The sequence below is a fragment of the Eubalaena glacialis genome, chromosome 1 (assembly GCF_028564815.1).
Source record: "Eubalaena glacialis isolate mEubGla1 chromosome 1, mEubGla1.1.hap2.+ XY, whole genome shotgun sequence".
Classification (NCBI taxonomy): Eukaryota; Metazoa; Chordata; class Mammalia; order Artiodactyla; family Balaenidae; genus Eubalaena; species Eubalaena glacialis.
The window spans coordinates 26,073,916-26,101,406 of record NC_083716.1 but is presented as its reverse complement, the minus strand read 5'-3'; the positions used below and the strand labels follow the sequence as shown (position 1 = coordinate 26,101,406).

Here is a 27,491-nt window from a genome sequence, read left to right as displayed (position 1 = left end):
TGATCTACCTCAAAGATTAGGAAACAAAATCAATGTCAAAGTATTTGAAATCATAAAAATTCACTGCTTTAAAAATTTCCCCCTGAGCTGTGGATGCTTTTTATATATAGTCTCTAGTAAAACAGATGCATTCTATAATACCAAGTTGTAATTATAAATCCTATGATTCTTGGTGCTGAAAATAGATAAGTTATGTCTCGAACAGCACAAAGTGATAGCAATTACACATTTCATGGAAATCTTTGGTGAGATGCAATCCTGCAGAAGTCTCCTTATTTTGTTTCCCTCCTCATAATACCCTTAGAATCTTCAAGTAATTTTCAAAGGAGAAACCACAAGTCCATAATGAAGGACCAGCAGACCATCCTGAAAAGAAAAAAAGTGTTCTGCAGTTATTTAAAAATCAGTTACGTAAATGATCAAGTCAAAGATAGTTTATTTTTCATAACCCAACACTAATTTGAAATTCTTTGATTTAAAGAGAATAAAGGGTCCAAGATAAATAAACTTGCTTGTTCACTCACCTCATTACCAAACACTCCCTGTTACTGTGCCTTTTTAATGACTCTCAGAAGAAAATTCTGAAACTACCAGGTATCCAGTTAGTCAAGGTTGTTTATGGCAAAACAGTTCTTCAAAAAGAACTAAAAGATACACATTTAATTCTGCACAGATGACTTAATATATCACCCAAGCACTGGAATTCTCTAAAAAAGACTCAATTATCATAAAGTATCATGGATCTGCTAAGAAAATAAAACATTTATTTCCCACATAAATGCAGCTTACAACTAAAACAAGTGAGAAAATTTTGGAACTCTTACCCATTTAATGTATCATACATTTTACTTCCTCCTTGAAGTCCGTTCAATACAATTTACCCTTTCTTTGATATCCAGAGTCATCATTATGAACAGTAACTACACTGTGCTGTAACACAGTGATGTCCTCTGGGGTCGTGGGAAACTTCACCTGACAGTAAATGACTCCAGATACTTTGTTTCTGAGTCTTTTTATGTCTCCTCTCCTGATATCAGGTCTTAATTCCTTGTGCTCTCACCAAGGCTGCTTAAAAGTGTGCTTTTTAAGGTGTTATTTCTAATCTACTATGAACTGGAAAACTAGCTTAAAAGGAAGGCTCACTGGGGAAGTATGCCATGGGCAATGGGCCTACTTTGAGCAACATATAGAGGGAGTGGTGGCATGCACGCCTTGCATTTCCAATCCTTCGCTAGCTATCGCTCTCTCTTTCTTCTTTATTAAGCTTTTTCATGGCTCCACTTCCTCATTTCTCATTCACTATTCAACTCATTGCAATCTGGCTTCAGTTACTGGCAACTTCGGTGAAAACTCACCAGAATTCTAGAAAGGGGTTCACCAATTCAAATGCCCACAAAGGCCAGAAAAGTAACATAAATGAATATGTGAGTCAGGTATGTAGTCAAATAGGGTATGTTGAGACCAGTGGTAAACCAGAGAGCAGACGCTTAGCTAAAGGAATTTAAACTCAAAAATATTTAAAACATAGAATAAGCCAAATAAAGTATAGTCCCATACCATGTTTGGCCCACGGACCATCAGACCTGTTCTAGACTAACTAGTCTAATCAAAGTAAATGAATTTGTATTCTAACACACACAGAAGGATCCTATTAACATTTTTACATGAATACAAATTACATTTTACATAATGTCAATTTTTTTGCGTATAGTTACGTTTTACAATTACAAGCTGTTTCAAAATCTCAAAACTTCAATACATGTATAAAATCACATTTTATGAAATGAGATAATTCCTTATAATTCAAATTTAAATCTATGTCTATTATGTTTATATTCCATATAAATATATAGGAATATATAAATATTATTTATATTTTATATTTAGATGTCTCCATTCATGGTCTTCTTAAACTATCCAACCAGAGTGAATCTTCTAAAAGGTAAGTCAGATTATGTCTCTTCTGTTCGTGGCTCAAATCTCTCCAATCGGTAGTTTCCCACTTCACTCAATTAAAATCCAAAGTTCATACTACGGCCTATAAAGTCCTGCATGGTTTTATTCCAACTGCTCAGATCTCAGCTCCTACCATTCTCTCCCTCACTTGCTACCTCCTAGCTTTCCCACTGCAGAGATATGTTATTCATTTAGCTAAGAGGTCCTGAGATTACATGACACATTGTTATCAATGAGGACTTTAATTAAAAATATTTCAGGTTATTTAAGTTCTGAGACTTGCTCGTCTCTGAATCTCCCCATGTCTAGAATAGTGCTCCGTAAATATTTTTTGAATTGAAGTCATATTTTTTACCCACTCCACTGACTTTGCGATTTTACTCCTAGATTCTTACATTTCTAATCAAGCTTAACTTTTAAAAAGACAATCGGGACTTCCCTGGTGGCGCAGTGGTTAAGAATCCGCCTGCCAATGCAGGGGACGCGGGTTTGAGCCCTGGCCCGGGAAGATCCCACATGCTGCAGAGCAACTGAGCCCGTGCACCACAACTACTGAGCCTGTGCTCTAGAGCCCATAAGCCACAACTACTGAGCCCACGTGCCACAACTACTGAAGCCTGAGCGCCTAGAGCCCATGCTCCGCAACAAGAGAAGCCCGCGCACAGTAACGAAGAGTAGCCCCCACTCGCCGCAACTAGAGAAAGCCCGTGTGCAGCAACAAAGACCCAACGCAGCCAAAAATAAATAAATAAATAAAAAAGACAATCATTTTCTAAGATTTCTGAAGTTTGACCTTATAAAAATTTTAAGAAATGTTTTGTTTATATCTTTAAGTATGCTTTACTTAGCCAAGAAACAATTTTGCTTTTGTATTTTATGAAGAATCTTTTGAATTATTTGTTGCCAAAATGTAGACAATTGGTATGGTGCTATATTTCTAAAAACATGTAAGAATAATCAAATAATCACCCAAATAAGTATTCAGCTACCCTTTTGTTAAGATTCTAAGCTTTAAGTTCAACTTTTTTAAGAGGTGAACCTTGATTCTACCACTAACTAGCCAAGTGACCTTGGGCAAGTTACTCAATCTCTCTACACCAGTTTCCTCATCTATATGATCCACCAACGGATTTTAGAATTAGAGGGTAAAGTTCCAGGAGAAACTGGATCTTTCTCTTCATTAAAATTGTAAGTCTTATCTTGCTTTTCATGTATCCTGACCAGATTTCATATTATATTCCCACTCACATTATAGGCTAATTAAAACATCATAACAGTTACCATGGCTTCTTACCAATTGAGCAAGGAATGATATGTGAATCTCTATAGCCTAATGAGTATCTACAAATTTTTCTTAAAGAAATGTCCTTGCAGATACATTCGCCCAGTAGTCTTCAAAGCTCTACTGCAATACTGGACAGAGAAAAAAAAAAGGCCTCTAGAATCAAACTGCCTGGGGTTTGAGCCCTGGCTCACTCACTCACTCACTGTGGGTAAGTTACATGTCCTCTCTGTACCTTGGTTTCCTTATCTTTAAAATTGGGAATAAAAGAATACCTACCTCATAAAACTATAAGGAATAAGACAGCTAATCAATACAAATCATTTAGAAGAATGCCTGACACACAGTAAGCATTCAATAAACATTAGCTTTATTATTTACAGTCCAGATAATTTTAAGAAAATTACAGAATATTTATTAAAACTTTATTGATAACATGGAACATTTTTCTTTCATTAAATAACTTGTCCGTTAGGCATAAATATGGTAAAGTCGAAGACCTACCTGCATTGCTGCATCACCTATTGCACGTCGAATTTCCCTTAGAGTTTGATACCGCTCTAACAAGTGATCACCACAGATGATATCTACCTACAGGCAAATAGTTTAAGAGTTTAAGTTTGCTTTCCTGCTTCAAAAAACCATATGACAAAATGAGGAAGATCAACATAATTATTTTTAGACTAGACTTTGCTATTTTAGACTGATTAAACACTCTCAAGAAAGATTTTAGAAACTTTTTACAAATAAAGTAAAATGGAAGGAGCATTAGAGGACATAGGACAAAGAACACTACAACAGACATTCAAAATGATTTCCTTGAATCTCTGAAAACAAGTTAAATCATATTTGATATGTTCAGCACAAGAAGGCACAGAAAAGTCTATTATTTAAAAAAGTTTCATGACACAATGATTAAAAGGGCTTATAATGTTTAAAAAGGCAATCTTTAGTTATTTGAATAATTTTCTTAACGAGGAATATCTCATTTTCCAACAGTGGAAAGTCTACTACTGACATAAAGTACACAATAAGGGAACTGTTTTACAGATGGAACAATCTTAACAAGGTCTTTTCAGCCCTTTTAGTAATGTCAAAGCTCTAAGATAAATCTACTTTTATATAGAATGCTCTAGAAAGAACGATATGGTTGTACAGTTATATACTATATTGTAATATGATTCCAGTATACTCACTTGCTAGAAACAGAAATGCAAATCCTTATATTCTCTTTCACTGAGTACTCCTTTCCCATTGCCTTAAAATGGGAACAGGTCCTCAACATCTTATTAATACATATCACTGAACAAGCTCCCTCTCCTAATGTCCCTAATTTAGCTTATGGCATGAAATTTCTCCTTGCTCCAAACCAAAATATCAGCTCTAACTCCTATTTCTCCTTTTCCTTTCTTCTCACATGCAGTTACCAAGTCCTGTTGCTTCCTTCTTCACCATACCTTTTCAGTTCATATCATTCTTTCAACTGCTGCTCTTAGGCTTAAACCACTGAAACCGTCTCCTAACCAGATTTCCAACCTTCAAATTCCATTTACTCTAAAAATCCTATGCACTGCCAACATGTTAGTCTCCCTAAAACCTTCAGCATGGTTGGGTAAGAATAGTAAAAGCAGTTGCATTTAACTGAGCAGCCTCTGTGCATAGCATTTGTTACACTATATATTTGACATATGTTATCTCATCTCATTTTCACATTCCTGTGAGCTAGGTATTGTAATTCCCATTTTACAGATAGGACGCTAAGAAGTAAAGACATTAAACTTTCCTAAGGTCACAAAGCTAGTAAGTAGCAAAGTTCAGATCGGAACCCAGGTCTGTCCCCAGGTCTATCTTTCTCCAAAGATAAGTGCATGTCAGGGGTTGGCAAACTTTCTACAAAGAGTTAGATAATAAACATTTTAGGCTTGTGGGAATCAGGATCACTGTCACATGTGCTCAATTCTGTCACTGTAGCATGAAAGCAGCCACAGTATGGCTGTTCCAATAAAACATAATTCATAAAAAGATGGCAGGTTAGATTTGGCCCATAGGTCAGTTAGTCAAGCCCTATGGTATCTCACAATGAATAAACTCCGATTAGTAACAACTTTTGTTTTATGCTTACCAGTTTTAAAGTTGGCAAAGCAATACTTGTTTGCAAAAGGACTTGAAAGCAATAATAGCAGATCTTGTGCACAGAACTTAGGTCCATGAAAAATTAAAGAACTTGGAAACTAACATTATGTTTTTATTAAGTATCCAGCAATCCAGAGACCACCACTCTTAGTGGGCTTCACCACATGGTATACATTTATGATTTGGTTACTACAATTTTCTTTTCAACTTAATCTTAACCCCCAGAGGTTAGCCATTTACTAACAGTTTGATGCATATGGTCCTAGATGCAATGTGTGCATGTGGGGGTTTTGGTTTTGTTTTTCTAGAAATGGGATCATGTCACATATTTTGTTCTACATATTCTTAAAACACACACAGATACACACATACACACAAACAACAAAAACTTAATATACTATGGAATCTTTTGGAATGCATAGTTAGCTCTCTGTGTTTAATAGCTGCATAGTGTTCCATTTTATGAATATATCATAAACTATATATCCATCCTCCTGATAAACAAACTGCTTCTCATTTTACATGATGATTTTTAAGTTACTTGACTGTAAATACTTCATAAATTAGTTCATTCAAACAGAATCACATCTCTGAGGGTGCCACAAACATGACCCACATATTTGATAATTTGCTAGAAGGACTCACAGGACTCAGCATGATCACAGCTATGAGTAATTACAGCAACACAGCAAGGATACACAGTCAGATCATCAGTAAGGCAAAAAGATGTAGGTAGAGTCTGGAGAAATCCATGCACAGGCTTCCTATGCTCTTCCCTCCCAGTCCAAGAGGAGATAACACCCACACACTCTTTTCTCTAGCAGTGGAAATACAGCCAATTTGTGCAGTGTTTCTGCCCAGGGAAGCCCATTTGAGGCTCAGACTTTAGGGTTTTTATTGAGGGATGGTCATGTTGGCATTCTCTGCCTAGCAACTACCAAATTCCAGACTCCCAGAAGCAAAGCAGATATTCATCATAGATCCATTGTTTGTACAGTCTAGGTACAGGGAAACACCCTTAATAGTTAGGTAACTTTTCATATTAGTACAGGGAACTTTTTACAAGCCAACTTCCTATATGCTAGGCAAGGGCCAACCTTGGAAGCCAGCCCTTCTAAAGGCAGCAGCCTCAGGTCTGCTTTGTTAACTCTTTTCTGCATAATCTTTCTACCCTTTGGAGTATTAAGTCTTAGTTAGGAAGAATAACTATGATATTTCTGAATCTCAGAGCAGAAATCGTAATGTGAAGATAGTCTTAAGGGAAGAAAAACCCTTATCTTTTTAAAAGCAAGATCACACTAAAGCTTTCAAGACAGGATTTTTCACTGATTGAGCCAGTGCCACACTCATTCCTCTTTATTCATACATACTTTTCTTTGATAGAAAGTTCTTTTTTTCTTTGTCTGTCTGGCAAAAAAAAAAAAAAAAAAAAAAATCCATTCTTCAAATCCTTTCTTTGACCCCTCCAGAGTTAAATCATTCACTCTGTGCTCTTGTGGCACTCATCATATCCTATTGTCATTCAGTTGTTTACTTTTATATCTTTCCCACACAACTCGGAGTCGCCTGGTAGCATTTTCTGTCTCATCTTTGTACTGGAGGCCAAGCACATAGATGCTCAATTTAGTACCAATAGATAGTAAATGAATGGTAGGGATACACCATATGACATGTTAGAGTCTCTGAAAAATGATTTGGAAACAATTCAATGATAGGGTTAAGGTCATATACTAAATAAATAATAATAAAAAGGAACCTGGGCTTCCCTGGTGGCGCAGCAGTTAAGAATCCGCCTGCCAATGCAGGGGACACGGGTTCAAGCCTTGCTCCGGGAAGATCCCACAAGCCGCGGAGCAACCAAGCTCGTGCACCACAACTACTGAGCCTGCGCCCTAGAGCCTGAGAGCCACAACTACTGAGCCTGCGCCCTAGAGCCCGTGAGCCTCAACTACTGAGGCCCGCATGCCTAGAGCCTGTGCTCCGCAACAAGAGAAGCCACCGCAATGAGAAAGCCAGCGCACAGCAACAAAGAGTAGCCCCTGCTCGCCTCAACTAGAGAAAGCCCGCGCAGCAACGAAGACCCAACTCAGCCAAATAAATAAATTTATTAAAAAAAAAAAAAAGGAACCTATCTTTTAAGATGGAATTAATTATGGTAAGATTAACAACAAAATCTACTACCACATCTTTTATATAGAGAATATTTAGTGATCAATGTGGTAATCATTTCAAAAAAGCAAAATAAGGTCGGAAGATCAAATAATGTACAAAGGAACACAAGAGTTATTAAAAAACAAGATACAATAAGACAGCAATAAATTCAAAACACCACTAAATCAACCATGGTGATCCAGAGGCACTGGGCTCTCTTATGTGAAAGAAATCTACTCAGATAATTACTGATTTCTGATTTGAATTAACTTAAATCTCTTAAGAACACATGTCTACATTTTTTTTATCTTTCAGAACTGTCTTCCTTTTTTATTTTTATCTGCCACAAATAAATAATACTTTTAAAGGTATTTTATCATTTAACAGTCCCCTAGTAATCATTCATTCCTGCTAGTAAATAACCATTTATGAAGGTCACGTATCTGTAAACAAAGAATACATTTTCTATTTGGGACTAAATGGTTTTAAGGAAGGTCAGCACAGAAGGCTCAAGTGACTGGGTTGACCAAAAATTTTATTTTGTTTAATGGTTAACTAGCTCAATGTTTTGTTCATATTAGAAGTAACTCTTGTTTACGTTCTCTTGGATTTAGAAGGCTTAAACAATTTTAGTCACAAATGGGTCTGCATATTTGATAATTCTCTGTTCCACTATTTTACCATTTTGGTGAAACAGTAATTTATGAATGTTACCAGCTATATAGTACCTGAATTAGAAAAAAATATTTACCTAAAGAGCGAAGAGCTGAGAGACAAACTTAAAGACTGAAACAAATTTTACATCATTTTATTTCAAAATGTTAAAAGCCTTGAACTTTGGGATATGAGGAAAAAATAAACCCACATTTTTACACAATAAAACCAATTTAGAGCTTTGGCAACCAAATTTCTTAAAACACCAGTGTGAAGCTTATAAATGGCTCTGATCAATATCTAGCCACAGAGGAAGTAATCTATATCCTAAAGAAAGCCCTCTTGGGTGCCACTTCTTACTCTATATAATCAGGTGCAAGTCTTCTGATTTCTGCTTTTAGAAATAATAGACTATTATGGGATTACTCACAATTCTTTGTTCAGGAGTCCCTAAACAGCTATCTATTTCTAACCAAAAGGCTAAGAATAACCTCAAGTATGCTTTGGCTACAAGGTGATAGATAGGTCATTTCCAATTTTCAGTTGCCATGAGATACAGCTAGCATTATGTCAAAGTCAGTAAGAGAAATCACATTTAATTGAATTTAATATATATTTAGTACCGGCAGATATTGATACTAAAAACATTAGCAAAATTTCAGATCTACAGCAAATAGACATTTTAGATAAAAATTATTCTATAAAATTTTACACATGATGGAGAATAACAAAAATCCCTTTTAAATTTGACTAATGAAAAAGCAGAGCTATATAAACGTGCATTTTCACTGGCCCACATTATTAAACTACGAGTTTATTTAAACTTTATATGCAACAATACATGAGGTTTGAGATTTCCATCTTACAACCAGAAAGTATTATATAGCTAGAATGAGATATCTTTTTCAATCCTTAGGAAACTAACAGAGTCTATATTAGACAGCTGTTTCACTTTTCTAGGTGTCTTGAGCTAAACACGGATAAATTCAAGGATGTCCTCTGAAGAGAAGTGAATGGATGGAAAAGTAAACTTTTGCTCTACTATCAAAAAGAAAAGAGCTGGAGTTGAAGCTCTAGAAGCTCTTTAATCGTTCTCACACCCTCAGCTTTTCTCTGACACCCATAGATGGTGATCAATGGCAGCAAGTCAAATGTGATTAAATTTGGGGGTGGGGATCACTGTGTACCAATATTCAATTAACATTTACAATATCTACAATGTCATAAAACGAAAGCCACTGCATGAAATCCTAGAGACGGTTCTTTCTTCAATATGTTAAAGGTAATCTCACAACTTCCTGTCTTTTTACACACATATACTCTACCTGACAAGCTGGATCAAGACCCATTTTTCTTCTGAGGAATTTTTCTACATGTCCAATAGTTGCTTCTCCTGAAACTCGGACAAACTTCTTTTCCAATGGCTAAAAAAGTAAACAAACAAACCAATTTCAGATTAAATATACATAAAATGTATAAACCTTAAAGCACATTTTATAGCAAAGATAATTCAATAGATTTATGAAAGAAAAATTACTATGAAATTTGAGTTAATTTATCTATCAAACAAGAAAAAAAAGAATTTCTGCTTAGCTTCACCTCTCTAAAAAGTATGTCAACAATTTTTTTTAATAGAAAGGCTTACTGATTTGTTTTACTACCTCATCAAGAATAAAACTTAAGAGTAAAATTTATTGACAGCAAATACCCAAGATTCAATGTCTAAAACAACCTGGTTTCTTCAACAAAAAAACTTCAGGGAAAAAAAAAAAACCAACCAAGGTTGAGGAGGAACCGCTAGACTAAAAAAGATACAAGGCCTATAAATAAGAGATATATCAACCAATTACAATATATGGATCTTATTTGGATCCTGATTTTTAAAAATCTTTAAAACAATTTTCATAAGACAATCTAGGAAATTTAAATAGCATGTGGATATTTAAGGAATTACTGTAAATTTAAAAAATGATAGTATCGGGACTACCCTGGTGGTCCAGTGGGTAAGACTCTGCACTCCCAATGCAGGGGGCCTGGGTTCGATCCCTGGTCGGGGAACTAGATCCCACATGCATTCCGCTACTAAGAGTTTGCATGATGCAACTAAAGATCCCATGTGGGACTTCCCTGGTGGCACAGTGGATAAGACTCCATGTTCTCAATGCAGGGGGCCCAGGTTCAGTCCCTGGTCAGGGAACTAGATCCCATATGCATGCTGCAACTAAGAGTTCTCACGCCACAACTAAGGAGCCCACGTGCTGCAACTAAGACCCGGTGCAACCAAATAAATAAATAAATATTAAAAAAAAAAAAAAAGATCCCCCATGCCACAACGAAGATCCCACATGCTGCAACTAAGACCCAGTGCAGCCAAAATAAATAATAAATAAATAAATAAATATTTGAAAAGTTACTTTACACATTCAGATACAAGTTTTAAAAATAAATAAATAGGGCTTCCCTGGTGGCGCAGTGGTTGAGAATCTGTCTGCCAATGCAGGGGACACGGGTTCGAGCCCTGGTCTGGGAAGATCCCACATGCCGCGGAGCAACTGAGCCCGTGAGCCACAATTACTGAGCCTGCGTGTCTGGAGCCTGTGCTCCGCAACAAGAGAGGCCGCGACAGTGAGAGGCCCGCGCACCGCGATGAAGAGTGGTCCCCGCTTGCCGCAACTAGAGAAAGCCCTGGCACAGAAACGAAGACCCAACACAGCCATAAATAAATAAAAATAAATAAATAAATAAATAAATAAATAAAAATTATAGTATCATTATGTTTTTATAAAATGTCCTTATCTTTTAGAAACAAACAATTATTTACTGATAAAATGATACATAGTTTGGGATTTGCTTCAAGATTATATAAGAGAAGTGTTAAAGGTATAGATGAATTGAGACTGGCCATGATTTTATAATTATTGAAGTTAAGTGATGTGTACATGGGCATTCATTTTACTATTCTGTCTACCTTTGTATGAGTTTGAAATTTTCTTTTAAAAGTGGAAAATAAAAAGATTAACATCTAGATGTATATGGCTGGAATCTGATCCAACGGTCTAAGGTGATAGGTAGAGAGACCATAGGGTTTCAAAGTAGAAACTAATGCTTACCTAGCCACTCCCTCTCTGAGGCAATTTTAAGGATACTACTATTAATAAAAATGAAAAGCTGGGGTAATAAGAACTAAAAGGGTACCTTTTAGGAAAACGTGAACAATGTTTTTCTAGCACTAGCAGAGAGGGAGCCCAGAATTGCTACCAAGAGGACCCAGGCAGGTTAGGCACACATTTCTTCCATGTAACAGCACTCAGCTCTCTTATCTGTAATTTGGTTTCTTAAGAACTTTCCTAACAATAGATCTATCCCTTATTACCACAGTGCAGCAGATAGCATGTTAAGTGCAGATATTCCAGAGACAGACTGCCTGGGTTTAAACCCTGGTTCTGCCATTTTCTAGCTGCAAGTCTTTGGACAAGTTGCTAAACGCTTCTGTGTCTCCATTTCCCCATTTGTATTGTTAAAATAGAGATACTAATAGCACCTACCTCATAGAATTATCATAAGGAAAGTGTGTTAATATATGTAAATAACTATTAATAATTCCTGGCACATAGTAAGTACTTAGTTATTACTAGTGTATTGATTTATTCTGTTATGTAAAGCAATCTAATTAGAGGACCTAGTTGTCATCATGGATACTGATATAATCTAGACAAAAATGGCAAAGATTCGTATTCTTTTAACGCAGGTTTAAGAATCATCTTGAAAATCTAAGGCAGTCTTTCTCACTAAGGAGTAGATACAGCAGTGCTCCAGGTGAAGTCTTGATGAAGGTACCGCATTGTAGGTGGCACTGCCTGATTACCATGAGAATCCCATCACGTGCCTTGAGAAGCTGCTATTCTGGGTAATCTAGCTAGATGCCTGCCTGGCAACCAGTGCATTTCTGAAGGTCAATTTCTGGGGCTTACCATCTCAATAGTAGGCTTCAGGTATACCAACAGAGGACAATTCAATATTCATCATTTCTAGTTCTTGGTTAGCACTTCACCCCCAAGTGTTTATTAAGATTAATCCAACTTAGCTAAAGTTATCAATACTGTACTTTTTAGACCACCCAGAACAGAATTATGAGATCTGCCAGTATCTGAAAGAAAAACATTGGTCTTGGCTTTCAAAGTTGGGTTCTCACGTGGTTAACCTTAGTCTTCATACCCCAGGCTCACAAGTTAACAGAATTTTTTTCCGATATAATTCAGATCCAGCTTTTTTAACAATTTGCTTTTTTTGTTTTTTGCCTTTTTTTTTTTCTTCTTAAGGCTACAAAGCAGGTTCTCACCTAAATGGTCAACTCATTTTTTTTCCTGCTGCATCTAATAGCCTCCTACCATCTGCATATAAACAGGAAAGAAAAATTCCACAGAAGAATTTTACTTCTTTGAAATTAAGCACAGCAATCTTCCCCACCATCTATAACACAAAAGGTCAATTTGAGAAGAAAGTTGAAACAATAAGGTAGAATCTATAGGGAGATTTAAGAGACATTCAGTTATTTTCTGACTATAGAAAATGCATACCACTAAAAATATTGGGTCGGCCAAAAAGTTTGGTCGTGTTTTTCCAAGTGAACTTTTTGGCCAACCCAATATCTTTTAAAAAGATGGTATCAACTCATTTTACCTTGAAAAAATTCCTACCTCTGTCAACTGAAAATAGTTACCAACCCAGTCGCAAGGTAAATCCCTAGCAACCAGATGGTGAATTTGAAATACCACCAAAAGACACCTTGGAGAAATGACAGATTCTGTGTCTGGGGCAAGAGATGTACGAGTTGAGCATGGAACATCTTGTCATATCAGATAGCAAGGAAGCTATTACAGACCATGATTATCTATGATAAGACAATTTGAACATCAATAAAGATAATAATTAAAATGGGTTTAAACCACAAATATATTTAAATGCATGAGTTCATATTAAAGTAAAAACAAAAACAAAAATACCTAATTGATTATGACTGGAGCATGCTAATGAACCAACTCATTATTTTGAACCTTGTAAGTCAAGGGAAAGAATCAGCATTGATTCTTTCTTTCCTATATGAATGGTACCACTGGCTAATCAAATAGAAGTTTCTCATTATTGAAGTATTTTAATAAAAGGAGGAATGACAGCATCATTTTCCAAACCCTATTAAGTTAATGGGCTTAGACATCGAGTACCAATTGTTGCTAATAATACAAAGACACAAACAACCAGACATTAATATGCCTCCAGATGGACAAAAACACCACCACCTATGAAGTATTCTTGGTCCCCTCAAATCAAACCTGTCTGATTAACACTCAGACTTAACTACTAGTTTATGGGAAAGACAGAGGACAGAAGAACATGTTAAATCATAGCACAGAGATGCAACATCAAAACCCAATCTGTAGGAAACTATAGTACAAATGACCCAGCTTTGTCAACAATGAATTGCAAGAAAAAAGAAACAGAAAACTTACAGACTTAAAAACCTATCAACCAATCACAATGTGTGAACATTATTTGGATCCTGATTTACGATGCTAAAAAAACAAAACAAAACAAAACACCCACTACGATTGAGATAAAAACTTGTACACTGACTAGATATTTGGTAAGAAACTTATTTTCTTTTTATTCGCCACCTTCAACCTTTTGAAAAATCACAAACTTACAAAGAAGTTACAAGACTAGTAAATGAAGATCCAGATAGCCTTCACCTACTTTACAAGTGATTAACATATTGCTATATTTGCTTCATCTCTTCCAATGTATGTAATATGTGTGTATATACGTGTACATTTATTATTTAAGTTACTTGCAGACATTGAGATATTTAACCCCTAAATATACCAGCAGTTATCATCTCAGAATAAAGGGACTCTCCTCTATAACTACAATATAATTATCAGGAAATTTATAACATTAATACAATGCAATTATCTAAATGGGTCCAAATTCAAATTTCTCCAGTTGTCCTAATAACGTCCTTTACAAGTTGTTCTTATTTCAATCCAGAATCTAATGAAGGATTACACACTGCATTTTGTTGTCATGTTTCTGTAATCTCCTTTAATGTAGAATAGGTCTGTCACTTTATTTTTATCTTTCTCAACACTGACATTTTGTAACTTTTTTTTTGGTATGCTACGTGGTCATTAAAAAAAGAGACTCATCTTTTAAGAGTACTGAAACACTTTACAGATGAAATGGCAAAACGCCAGGGATTTCTTTCAGAATAATATTAGAAAGAAGGGACTTCCCTGGTGGCACAGTGGTTAAGAATCTGCCTGCCAATGCAGGGGACACGGGTTCGAGCCCTGGTCCGGGAAGATCCCACATGCCGCAGAGCAACTAAGCCTGTGCGCCACAACTACTGAGCCTGCGCTCTAGAGCTCGCGTGCCACAACTGCTGAGCCTGCGAGCCACAGCTACTGAAGCCCGCGCCCCTAGAGCCCGTGCTCCGCAACCAGAGAAGACACTGCAATGAGAAGCCCGCGCAACGCAACAAAGAGTAGCCTCTGCTCGCCACAACCAGAGAAAGCCCATGCACAGCAACAAAGATCCAACGCAGCCAAAAATAAAAATAAAAAATAAATAAATTAAAAAAAAAAAAAGAAAAGAATCCGCCTGCCAATGCAGGGGACACGGGTTCGACCCCTGGTCCGGGAAGATCCCACACGCCAGGAAGCAAATAAGCCTATGCACCACAACTACTGAGCCTGCACTCTAGAGCCCGTGAGCCACAACTACTGAAGCCCATGCACCTAGAGCCCATGCTCTGCAACAAGAGAAGCAACCACAATGAGAAGCACGTGCACCGCAACGAAGAGTAGCCCCCACTCGCCACAAAGAGAAAGCCCACACGCAGCAAAGAAGACCCACCACAGCCAAAAATAAATAAAAATAAATCAAAAAAAAAAAAAAGAAAGAAAGAAAGAAAGAAAGGAAGTGTGGGAATTCCCTGGTGGCCTAGTAGTTAGGATTTGGCGCTTTCACTGCTGTGGCCCGGGTTCAATCCCTGGCGGGGAAGTGAGATCCCACAAGCCGTGTGGCAAGGCCAAAAAAAAAAAGAAAGAAGGGAAGTGGATGGAGGTATAAAAGAAATTAAATTGGTCATTAGTTAATTGGCAAAGCTGTGTGATGGATGCATGGAGGTTCTATTCTGTCTACTCTTCAGTATGTTTAAACATTTTCATAATTAAAAGTTAAAGAAAAAATTTTCTGAACTACATTACTGCTTAGTGAAACACTTTTAAATTAAATGTAGCAAACAGACTTTATGATTTTCATGCCATAAGTGTACATGGTGAATAGTTTAACTAGGCATCATCCTAGTCAGGCATATTTATTTGAACAATAAATAAAAGACAAGGTATAAAAACAGCTTTTTAAGTAGTAGAGAATACTGAGCTATAATATCAAAAGCTATAACCAGAACTCCCTTATAAATACAGAATTAAAAGAAAAACGTTAAGATTGCCAATGTGTTAGCTAAGAAAATATTAAAAAAAGACTGTTTTAGCAAAGTAAAAATAGTCAAAATATGCAGAAATAGGATCATTTGTTTCTAAAACAATATATTCATTACCTCTTATAAACATAAGCCTGCAAATTAACATCAGTATCATCAGTTAGCACTGAAAACTTAATGCCTCAAAACTATAAGAACAGTATAATAAACTTCTATAAACCTAGCTTTATCAACTCAAAGCCAATCTTGTTTTAAATATACCCCACCCATTTCCTACCCCAACTGCTTCCTGGCCCCCATTCCCCAGTTTTGTTTTGAAGCAAACCCCAGACACATCATTTCATTTGTAAATACTTCAGTATGTATCTCTAAAAAATAAGAACTCTTTTTAAAAACATAATAACACTATCATACTTTAAAATTCCTTGATATCAGAAAATAGACAGTAAATGTACAAATTTCACCATCTCAATTTTCTTACCTAGTAGAAAATGATTTTATTATTTTTAGGGTTGTCATTACAGAGAGAATAAAAATAAAACAAAGATTTCACACACAAAATATAATAACCAGTGATGGACTCAAGCTAAAATTCTAATTTATGCATATATTATTTTTATCAGATATATTTTTGTATTCTCAAATGTATACACTAAATATACTACAAACAATGCTTCTATTTGAAGTTTCTATTGGATTTTGGCTTGTTTTTTAAAATTTAACAGCTTTATTGAGATATAATTCACATATCATTAAATTCACCATTTTAAAGTATACAATTCAATGGTTTTTAGTACATCTATAAAGTTGTACAACTACCACCATTATCTAATTTCAGAACATTTTCATCACCCAAAAAGAAACCCATACCAATTAGTAATCACTCCCAATTTCCCCTCTCCCCCAAGCCTCTGGCAACCACTAATCTACTTCCTTTCTCTATGCTTTTGCCTATATTGGACATTTCATATAAATGACATCATATAACATGGTCTTTGGGTGTCTGGATTCTTTCACTTAACATGTCTTCAAGGTCCATCCAGGTTGTAGCATGTATCAATATTTCATTCTTTTTTAATGCCAAATACTATTCCATTGTATGGATATATCATATTTGGTGTACCCATTCATCAGTTGATGGATATTTGGGTTACTTACAGTTTGGGGCTATCATCTCATAAATTTTTTAGTTTATCTGCAAATCCAATCCAAATAAACGCCATACACTGATGTCCCTTGAGTCTCTTTTAATCAGTATGTTCTATCTACATGTTCCCTCTTTACGTCTTTCCCTTTTATTTGCTGAAGAAACAGAACTGTTTGTCCTGCAGTTTTCCACTGTCTAGATTTGGCTTATTATATATTCTTACAGAGAAATTTAATAAGTTCCTGTGTCCACTGGATTTCCTGTAAATTAGTAATCTAGGGGTATGATCAGCTTCACATTTCTTTCGGCAAGAACACTTCATAGGTGGTAGTGTCATATTTTTTTGATGTATGAGGATCAGAACTACATAAATATTCTAAGCGCATATGTGCTTTTGCGGAAGCAATAGGCTAATATTTTAATTTAATTTTTAGTTCTTTCTTCACGAGATTTTTATACTCTGTTGGCTCGTCTGGCTACTACAGGTCACTGGACAGGTGTCTTCAGTGAACTCTAGGAGCATATGACTCTATACTTGTCCCATATAGAAACTTATATGCTACTTTCCCACCCAGCACACTATGAAAGTACTTCCTAAAGTTAATCACCATAAGTTTGGTATTTTACAACTTAGAAGAGGTAAAAAGTTACCAAACCTAACACTGCATTCCCTCCATCACAATGATCTCTGGGAAAAACCTATAATATACTTCATCCAGAAAAGTACTCATTTATTCCTATGCTTCAACTCATGTTCCCTAAGCCATTATAGTCACAAAACAAAACACTATGCCCAACCAGGTATAATTCACCCATATTTTAGTATAGACTTTGACAGTCACTGAAAATCTAAGCAGATGATCAAAGTCAACTATTTCCTTATATATTTATAATCCCAAGTAACTATAGGCCTGATTTACCCCTTTTAAAAAAGTCACGTTTTCCTGAATGACTCATACTATAGGAGCAACACTGTATACAATGGCACCTGTGATACTGAAGCCTTTAAGACAACTCTGAACTTAAGTATGTTACAAAAGAGTTCATTCTTACCTTTAAAGTTTCAGTAAATGATTGAGGTAACAAGTTGGGGCAGGCTAACTTCAACCAAAGATGTTACATGCAAATGAAATTTTAAGCTCATATTTAACTCTAAATGCCAAATATGCAAAAAATGCTTTGAAACATTTTTTTAATCACTGAATTAACACAGCATTTGGTTTCAGTTCTAAAAATTACTCACTTATTTTTCCTTAGACCACTGTTCTGAATAACAAATCCCTACTTAATAACTCTTTTCTCATAAACCTATTATAAGAGAGCATTACTGAATGTACTTCATATTTCAACAAGTTTTATTTATAGAACAAATTTTATAGACTGTAATTGAAGACAATCTCCATATGATTGCTAATGTTAAATTTGTGTGCTACAGGGTCCTCTTGTAAAGTAAATGAAAAATAAAAGTAAAATACCTTAAAATGTCCCGTGCCTTCATTAGCACTGAAAAACGAAAGCAAAATTAATCAATTTTTGAACTATATGTTTAATTATATAACACAGAAAAATAATATAAATACACATATTTGAGGAACATCAATTTTAAAACACAGTCACCTAACCCTTTATGAAATAAACAAATGTAGTTAATTGTCATATCTGCCACCTAGTGGTAAGGCAAAGGCAGTTTTATACAGTATTTTACATTGCTTTGTATATTTACTTCCAGGAGTTAAAAGTATACTATTAATATTTATATTTCCCCCACATGTAGCATTCTAACATTTTCTAGCTTAAAGTAAAACTTCTTTTTTTTCTGTCATAATTAATGTGTTTTTTTCTTGATAGCAACGTTTACAAGATAGAGTCCTTACAAGAAAGCTGCTACATTTCCTGTTGTTTTACTTGTAACATAATCACCTGGGCATGATTTACTCAGTTTGCTTTTCCCCTAAAAGTACAAAGAGATTTCTTGGTTAAATCAATTACTTTTATATCATGAGGAGACAAGGAACAAACTTTTTTTGACCATCTACTATGCACCAGGCATTATATTAGGTCTTCATATATTATGCACGTTTTTCATTCAGTTCTCACAGTAGCCCTTTAAGTCAGGCATTAGAATCACCATTCTACAGATAAGGAAAATTAAGCTCAGAGAGGCTGAATAACTTGCTTAAGGTCACACAGTTAGTAAGTAATAAAGCTGGGTTTCAAACACGGGTGTACATATCAAAGCCCATTCTCTGTTTTTTTCGGCCACGCTACACTGGATCTTAGTTCCCCTGACCAGAGATTGAACCTGGGCCAGGGCAGTGAAAGCGTCGAGTCCTAACCACTGGACCGCCAGGGAATTCCCAAAGCTCACATTCTTTCTTCCCTATCACGTTGTGAAGAACAGGCAAGATCACGATTGCATCATCTAGAGTATTCTTATAATACAAATATAGAGAAATATATTAATATACAATATAGATAGTATAAATATCTATTTATAGAATATGTTATATTGACAAACATAAAACATAATTTATGTATACACATTATATATAGATGTAAATCTAGGATTATAATATCTTAAGAGTTACAAAATAAAATATCCTCGGGAATTCCCTGGTGGTTCAGTGGTTAGGACTCCGTGCTTTCACTGCCAAGGACGCAAGTCGATCCCTGGTTGGGGAACTAAGATCCTGCAAGCTGCGCAGCCAAAATAAATAAATAAATAAAATATCTTTTTCATTATAAGAATTATCTCTATAGAATCCATGATATATGGGCATCTGGCTTCTGCTTGAATATCTAAAGAGATAGCTTCTTAACTTACAAGTCGGTTCATTCCATTTGTGGGAAACTTTGTTAGATATTGCTTGCTTGCACTGAATCAAATATGTTTCTCCCTGTAACTTATACCTATTGGTCCTAGTTTTGCCTTTTGGTATTCTTGTGAATTAGATTCAATCTTTCTGCTACTACACATGACATGGATTTCACACCTTTTACTATTCTGATTACACCTCAATTTACTAACATCTCTCTTAAAATGTAGTGCCTAGAGCTGAACATCAGACCCCAGTTGGATAACATAGCATACAGTGGGATAGCACCTCCCTGGTTTACTAAACACCACTGAGTTTAAGATTGCATTAAGTTTTTGCCATATCTTCTCTCATACACTTATTCCATGTGAGTCCATTTTCTTTACTAGGCAGATGTTGTACACATTACAGCACCACAGACTACTTTAACCTTTATTTCTGAATGACCCTGCATTATTTCAATATTCATATACTGATAATAGTTTAGACATGTTAGGAATACCATACGTTGATTCTTATAACAATCCTGTGAGTTAGTATTATAATCCCCAATTTAGAAATATGGAAACTCATGATCAGAGAAGTTAAGCTACATCCTAGGGGTTACATACCTTGAGTTACACTCTTCAAAGTCTATGCTCTTTCTATATACACTATACTGCCTAAGGTTATTTCTTTTTATAATCTTCTACTTTACACATAGAAACTGAAGAGCAAAAAGGAGAAGTACTATACAAAACTATCTTAAGATCACAAAACATGCATACCAAATTTAGGGGGGCGGGGAATCTCATATTCATTCCAGTGGTTGAAAAATCACTTCCACAGGCTGGACCTACCTCAGGATTTTTGCTAATCCAATTCAAGCAGGGTCACCAGCTGGACCAAATTTGCCCTTGTACTTGCATCAGGTTAAAACTCACCTGCCATTTGTCCTGCCATGAAAGAGCTTCCTATGGGTTACCCTCAGTAGCCTGACTTCAGTGGTAACACCAAGCTTTTCAATGTAGTAAACATGTGGGAATTTAACTCTGAGGACTGGCGACTTCTTCAAAAGGACTCTTTGCCACAGTGGAAGCTTTCTTCCCCATAACCATTTGAAAACAGATAAAAGACTATTTTATGACGTAGACAGACTACTCATCATAATCATCAAAATATAAGGTTCAATTCTCTTGTTTTACATATAGGGAAGCTGAAGCTCTGAGATGTTAAAAATACAAGTTCCATGAGGGTAAGGGCCATGGCTGACTTATTCCAATTACATTCCCAGCAGCTAGCAGAGGGCTGTGCTGGTACACAGCAGGACCTTAATTAACATCTTATGAATAAACAGAAAGCGATTAGCTCAATTTTACAAAGCTATATAACAAAGGAGCTAGGACTTAAATAGAGATGTTCTTATTCCAAGTGAGGGCTCTTTTTTTCTACAGCAGGGAATGTGTTAACAGTGTAACAACTCCAGTAAGTGGTAATGACTGCTTTGACCACAGTACTCAAGTCTCACTCATTAGGAAAGCCTGCCATGATTAAGTATTGATTTCTCCTTTGGACAGACAGAGGTAATGTAGCACACTTGTCACATATTTGCCATCTTTGCATTACTGCCACTTTTCAAAAAAGGTATAAAAAAACTGTCAGTTCCAACTGTGCAGTTAGTGGAAAAGGTTACATTTCCCGAAAATATTTTTTTTAGAAATATAAATTCCTTTCAATTTTCAAATTTTAATTAACTAGACTTACTAAAAATCAAGTTACATGGTAAAAAGTCAAATACAATGAAAAGTAAGACTTTTTCCAATCCTATACTCATACACTCCAGTGCCCCTTCCTAGAAGCAACTGCTATCAACATTTTCTTACATGTCCTTTCAGGAATGGTCTGTGCCTGTGGGGAAAAAATATATATATGTATATGTGTCCACCACCTGCTTTAAAAAAAAAAACATAAAGAGCACATGCTATATATTCTCTTCCGCATCTCGCTTTTTTCACTTGAGAAAGTGAATTTTGGCAACTGTTCCATATTAGCACATACGTTACTAGCACATATTCACTGCTATATACTATTATTTTACCAGTTCCCTTTTGGACATTTAGGTTGGAACACATTCTTTAATAACAGAAATTGCTGGTTTAAAGTCCGGTATTACATGATTTCTTCTCATTCTTCTAAAGAGATCTTTATTTCATTATCATCAACCACTACTACGTGGGCTCTGTGGAGGCATAAGAAAGGTTTCTCGCCTCTCAGGGATCCTTAATATCAGTTGAGAACACAGGATGAATACATAAAGAGATAAATACAACATGGTACAAGCTAGATACTAAATAAATAATACAGGCAAGCTAGAGTTATAAGGAGGAAGTGACTGAGAAGTCAAATAGTCATCAGTGACATAAAATGGAAGATCTAGATCTTCCAAGAAAGGCATTTTAGTTTATCCTGCAAACTATGGAATTATTTTGAAAACTACAGTTTGATACAGGCCAACTCTATGATGACAGTCGGCCTAACAATGTTGCAGGATAATGGAGTACACCATATGCTACAGTGTTTGAAAGAAGCAATTTTTATTAATTAGGGAGATATCTAACTACTTTGGAAGATAATTTGGCAAAACCAAGTAAAGCTGAAGACGAACATATCCCAAGACACAGCAAATCTACACTCTTAGAGAAATATCTCATATATACATAAGGAGATATGTAAAAAATGCTTAAAGCAACAGTGTTTATAATAGCAAAAAAATTGGAAACAAAGTGTTCCACAGTACAAGAAAAGATAAATTATGGTATATTTATTTTAAGGGAATACCAGGCAATGGTGAAAATGAGTGAACTAGTTACACATTTTAGCATGGATGAATCACACAATGCTGAGTGAGAAAAGCAAGTTAGAAAACATGGTATGATACCATTTAAAGTTTTTAAGTGGCCAAAAACAATTCTACATATTGTTTAGAAATAGATACATATGTGGCAAACACATAAAAACATGCATGGGAATGACAATCATTACTTTTAGGAGAGTAGTTATTAACCTCTAAGGGAAGGGGGGAATGAACAGGAAGAGGCAGTCAAGTGCCTTCTGCCATATTAGCATGGTTTATTTCAAAAGCCAGATGATGGAGATACAAGTGGTTATTTTACTACTCTTTAGTACCTTTTTCTAAGTCTTAAATATTTCAGAATTATTTTTTAAAAGGATATCAGAAAAACTCGATATGACCTTAGTTCAGAATGATTTTGTAACTGTTGGGACTTAAAAAATTCTTTATTTTAAAGTTTAGAGGTAGAGGTTTAGGGTACTCACCCAATAAACTCTAGTAATAAAGACATGTCAAGTTCAGGTGGAATACGAAACACTGATTCTAAGACTTTCTTAGATCTTCCTTTGCTCGAAGGGACTGGCTGTGGAACAGCTATTTGATAGCCAAACAAAAAAGTTGAGTTAGAATATAAATATCATAAACTGAGATCTTTGGAAAATAATTACAGAAATTTAACTATGTTGACTATTTAAAATATCACAAAGCACTCACTCTCCCTTTTTTAAATAATATCAGTTAATCTGTCAAAGCCAGGGAAATTAGTGACAAGCCTGGGGAGCACTCCACAGTGGAAGGCAGACATGTATGGCTGGTTTATCAGGGCCACAGAGAGAGCTCAGCATAACAACAACAATAGCTGTAGGTAGCCCTTAATAAGCACTACTATGTGCCAGGGCTCAGGGCTCATGCTTAGCACTTTACATGCACCATCTCATTTAGCCCTTATTATAATTGCATGACATAGGTACTAATGCTTTTTTTTTTTAAATTTTATTGGAGTATAGTTGATTTACAATTTTGTGTACTTTAACTGTAAAGAAAATGAGATTACAATTTAATGAGATTAGGCAATTTGCCTAAAGTCACCCACATAGTAAGTGGAAGAATGAAGATTTAAACCCAAATCTAACTTCCATACTGTGACATTACCATCATCATAAAAACTAATATTTGAGCAGTTACTATGTTCCAGGCACTGTTTTAAGTGCTTTGTATTACTCAATGTATCCTTACAACAATTTTATAAAGTGTTATGATTATCCCTGCTTTATAGAAGAGGAAACTGAGACATTGAAGTAATTTGCCAAAGTCATACACCTAGTAAGGTGGCAGATCTAGGATCACACTCAATATAGCTCCAGAGCCTGTACTCTTTAATCCCTATAAATAATTAAATTGGATTACAGTAAATCATTACCTTCAAAATCTTTCTCTCTCTTTGATCATAAAATAACCAGCTATCACCAAAAAGAACCTCAAAGGGAGTAAATTTTATTAAGTTAGTATTCTTTAATCTATAAATACATTATGGTATACACCCAAACTTACCAGGTTTAGGTACTTCTAGACCTCTTTCTTTATAGAAATCATGCATTTGCTTTTTTTCTCCTAAAAAATGATAAAACACAGACTAAATTACACTTAAAATGTAACTAGCAGAGTCAGAAGAGATTCTGGGATTCACAACTATGTAATAAAATAAACTTACTTTCCTCTAGATTGATCACTAATTTGTACACTATGTCTTGTAACTGTCGGTCCAACCTAATAAAAGGAAAGGATGGAGAATACCTCAGAATTCAGAAAAATGCATTTGGTACAGAGTGAATGATGCTCTTTGTAAGTAACTGTTTTCTCTTAGGGGTGACTATCTCCTTTCTCAGAGCTGAGTTACTTTTAGGAAGCACTCATGGTTCTCATCTGAGAGAACCTCAAGTAATTGTATGTGGTCATAATTACAAGTAATTATAGACTCCTGAACTATTTGCTAAATTGTTCCATGTGAACTGGTCTTATTCCCTTAATAAGAATGTGAGCTTGAGGGCAGAGATTGTATTTTGAAATTCTGTGTATCATCTGCAAAACACTCTTCTATGAAGGTAGTAAAAACATAATAGTATTTGCTAAACAAATGAAAGCAGGTCACCTTTAGTGTTTTTCTTCCCTTAGGAAACTGAGCATGAACTGCAAATTTAATAAGCCACAATGACCTATGACAGACAGGCTTTTCTAAAGAGGCCAGTTATTTCAGGTATTAGTTTTAAAAATAGAATTCTAGATACACAGAAAAGGATAAGCCTAAACTAGCCTCATCAACTTGACTGATGAAATTAAAATCTTCAAGAGAAGACATCTGTGCCTTTTTTTTTTTAAAGTTCCCAGCGGATATCACAGTGCCTGGTACACAGTAAGTGCTCTATATGTATTTCTATGTATTTCTTTAAAGAATATGTATTTCCCTTTCTCGTCATTTTGAGATAGGTCAAGAATTTATTACCAACTACACAATTTCAAGCTTTCAGGAAAAGTATACCTAAAATATAAATTTTACTTATATATTCTTCTTACCTTATGTTGTAAAGAGGTTGTGTCTGATGTACTACTATGTTGCATTTTGGACACCTGTTGCTATAGTAAAAGTGTCTTACAATGCAGCTTTTACAAACTGTTGAAAAAAAATGTTGAAATTAGGATACTTTCAAGACATTTCAAAAATTGAACATATTATTTGGAAATATGATGAACTATATGCTTACATGTATGAAGACATTCTGTAATGGTAGTTGCATCTATTAAGTAACCTTTGCAAATGGAACACAAGATGTATGGGGTCAGCTCAGAGAGATTTATCAGGCGCTGCAAATGCAATGGAAATAGTTTTAAAATACAAGTCCTTGCCTTTTCAAATTCTTAAGCGATAATCCCCAAATTTTATTATCAACAACGTGTAGCTTACTTTGCAACATGGAAACATGTCACAGTACCTCCAACCCTTCAAACACTCTCATCAAAGTTACAATAACACAATATAAACCAATGTTCCGAAAAGATCTCATTCTTTTGGAGATACTGTATATTGCCAGATGAGGGGCATCTTACTATATGAATTATCACGAAATGGACAAACTTTCCAGATACTGGTGTTTAATATTAATTCTGACTGGCTAGGTATATTGTCTAACTTTATGAAGTATGCGCTGCCCCATTAAAAAAAATCTCCCAATTAGAGACTGACTAGGCGGGGAAGGGTTTCCCATCCTCTCAACACCCTGTAGAAATGGACTGTTTCCCCGGCCCACTGTAAGCTCCTGGAGGGCAGCAGGCCGGTACCCTTGGCGCCTACATCCCTGGCACGCAGTAGCTTCAATAATGAGTGAGTCGGACCCAGAGAGCTTAAGGGACTGCAGGAACGTTACAATATGAGTCGGCAGGGAACCGGGCCGGGACAGAAGGCCGGTCCGCGCCACAAGCAGGCAGCGCAAGGAGAGGTGAGGGTCCGTGCAAGTGCCAAAGGCTTCAGCGGCGAGCGGGGAACCCGGCCCTAACTGAGAAGGCCCGGCGTGGTCAAACGGGCTATCAATACCTCCTCCTCGTCCTCGGAGTCCGGCCGGCCCCCCTCCAGCCTCAGCGAGAAGTGGCTCATCTCTTCCTCCTCTTCCTCCTCTTCTTCCTCCTCCAGGTCCTCATCCTCTTCCAACTCCTCGTCCTCGTCCTCGAAGCGGCCCCTCAAGCGGCCCAGGCTGCGCTCCGGCTCCAGCTCAGGGGGCCGGGAGCCCGAGCAGCCGGGAGCCCCCGCCTCGGGCAGTGGCGGCTGGCCCTCCTCACCCGCTGCGAGCGCCGGGGTAAGGGCAGGCGGGGAGACGGGAGGCGGGGGCGGCATGGCTGCGGCTCCCTCGGCCTTGGCAGCGCCCGCGGTGCCTGCCGTTATCACAGGGACCTCCTCCATGCCGGGGGTAAAGACCAGGCGAGGCGAGACCGAGACCAGGTGGCTGGATAGCGCGGGAGTTCCGCCCGCCTGCCTCAGTTGACAGTGCGCAGGCTTGGAAGGCCTGCAAGGCTCGCTGGGAAATGTGGTTCACCACCCCGCACCTAAGCCGGGGCGCAGGCGGAGCCGGTCAGGTATACGGGGTGGGGCTTGCAGGCCGCATCTTAGAGAAATCTCACCCATTTTTTTACTTTGAAAGGTTGTCGCTCTCTGCACTGCCTTCTAAAAACGACGGAATTGGTACCTTTCAGACAACAATATTCTGTTTGCACTGACTGATGCACAGAGCACTGATATAGGTGCTATAACTATGTTGCATTACGAATAATAATGATTTCAATTTGAGTACCAATTATGCGTTTCTTCCATGCAAGATTATTTCCGTTAGGAAGTATGAAGTTTCTATTTTGAAATATGTAAGTTTATTTATTTGGAGGAATTAACGCTTGTATTGCCACAGGGTGGAAATTTAATCACAATTTGAAGGCCATCTATAATTCCCCATCACATAAAGGAAAGTCAATTATATTTAATTCAACAAACACTTAAGAGTCTGCTGTAGGGACTTCCCTGGTAGCACAGTGGTTAAGAATCCGCCTGCCAATGCAGGGGACACGGGTTCCAGCCCTGGTCCAGGAAGATCCCACATGCCGCAGAGCAGCTAATCCCATGCACCATAACTACTGAGCCTGCACTCTAGAGCCCGAGAGCCACAACTCCTGAGCCCACGTGCCACAACTACTGAAGCTCGCGCGCCTAGAGCCCGTGCTCTGCAACAAGAGAAGCCACCGCAATGAGAAGCCCCTGCACCGCCACGAAGAGTAGCCCCTGCTCGCCGCAACTAAAGCCCACGAGCAGCAACGAAGACCCAATGCAGCCAAAAATAAAATAAATTAAAAAAAAAAGAGTCTGCTGTAGCAGGAACTGAGACCTACACATGCACCCCAAACCCCCAATTTTATTAGGAGAGAGATTTGGAGTTGATATACTGTATTCTTGGTAAGATAGTGCCAACTAATGTCGTGAAGTTTGG

The 27,491-nt window shown here is 36.7% G+C and overlaps 1 protein-coding gene across 1 annotated transcript; it reads right to left on the bottom strand.

Annotated features, from left to right (window-relative positions):
• Positions 1-210: 210 nt before the first annotated feature.
• On the bottom strand, positions 211-26,475 carry PCGF6 (polycomb group ring finger 6). The gene is made up of 10 exons (XM_061193732.1): positions 26,057-26,475; positions 25,230-25,329; positions 25,042-25,138; positions 24,182-24,237; positions 24,022-24,081; positions 22,956-23,064; positions 18,300-18,327; positions 9,502-9,600; positions 3,743-3,829; positions 211-366 (listed from the first exon to the last, which is right to left on the bottom strand). Exons 1-10 carry the CDS (start codon positions 26,417-26,419, stop codon positions 310-312), a joined length of 1,056 nt encoding a protein of 351 aa, XP_061049715.1. The 5' UTR covers positions 26,420-26,475; the 3' UTR covers positions 211-309.
• Positions 26,476-27,491: the final 1,016 nt, after the last annotated feature.

Coding starts and splice junctions, on each gene's coding strand:
- PCGF6 (XM_061193732.1), bottom strand. CDS start 26,419: ATGGAGGAGGTCCCTGTGATAACGGCAGGCACCGCGGGCGCTGCCAAG. Junction 25,330..26,056: donor ACTCCGAGGACGAGGAGGAG/GTATTGATAGCC, acceptor TTGCATTTGCAG/CGCCTGATAAATCTCTCTGA. Junction 9,601..18,299: donor AAGGCACGGGACATTTTAAG/GTATTTTACTTT, acceptor TTACTTTTTTAG/CCATTGGAAAAGAAGTTTGT.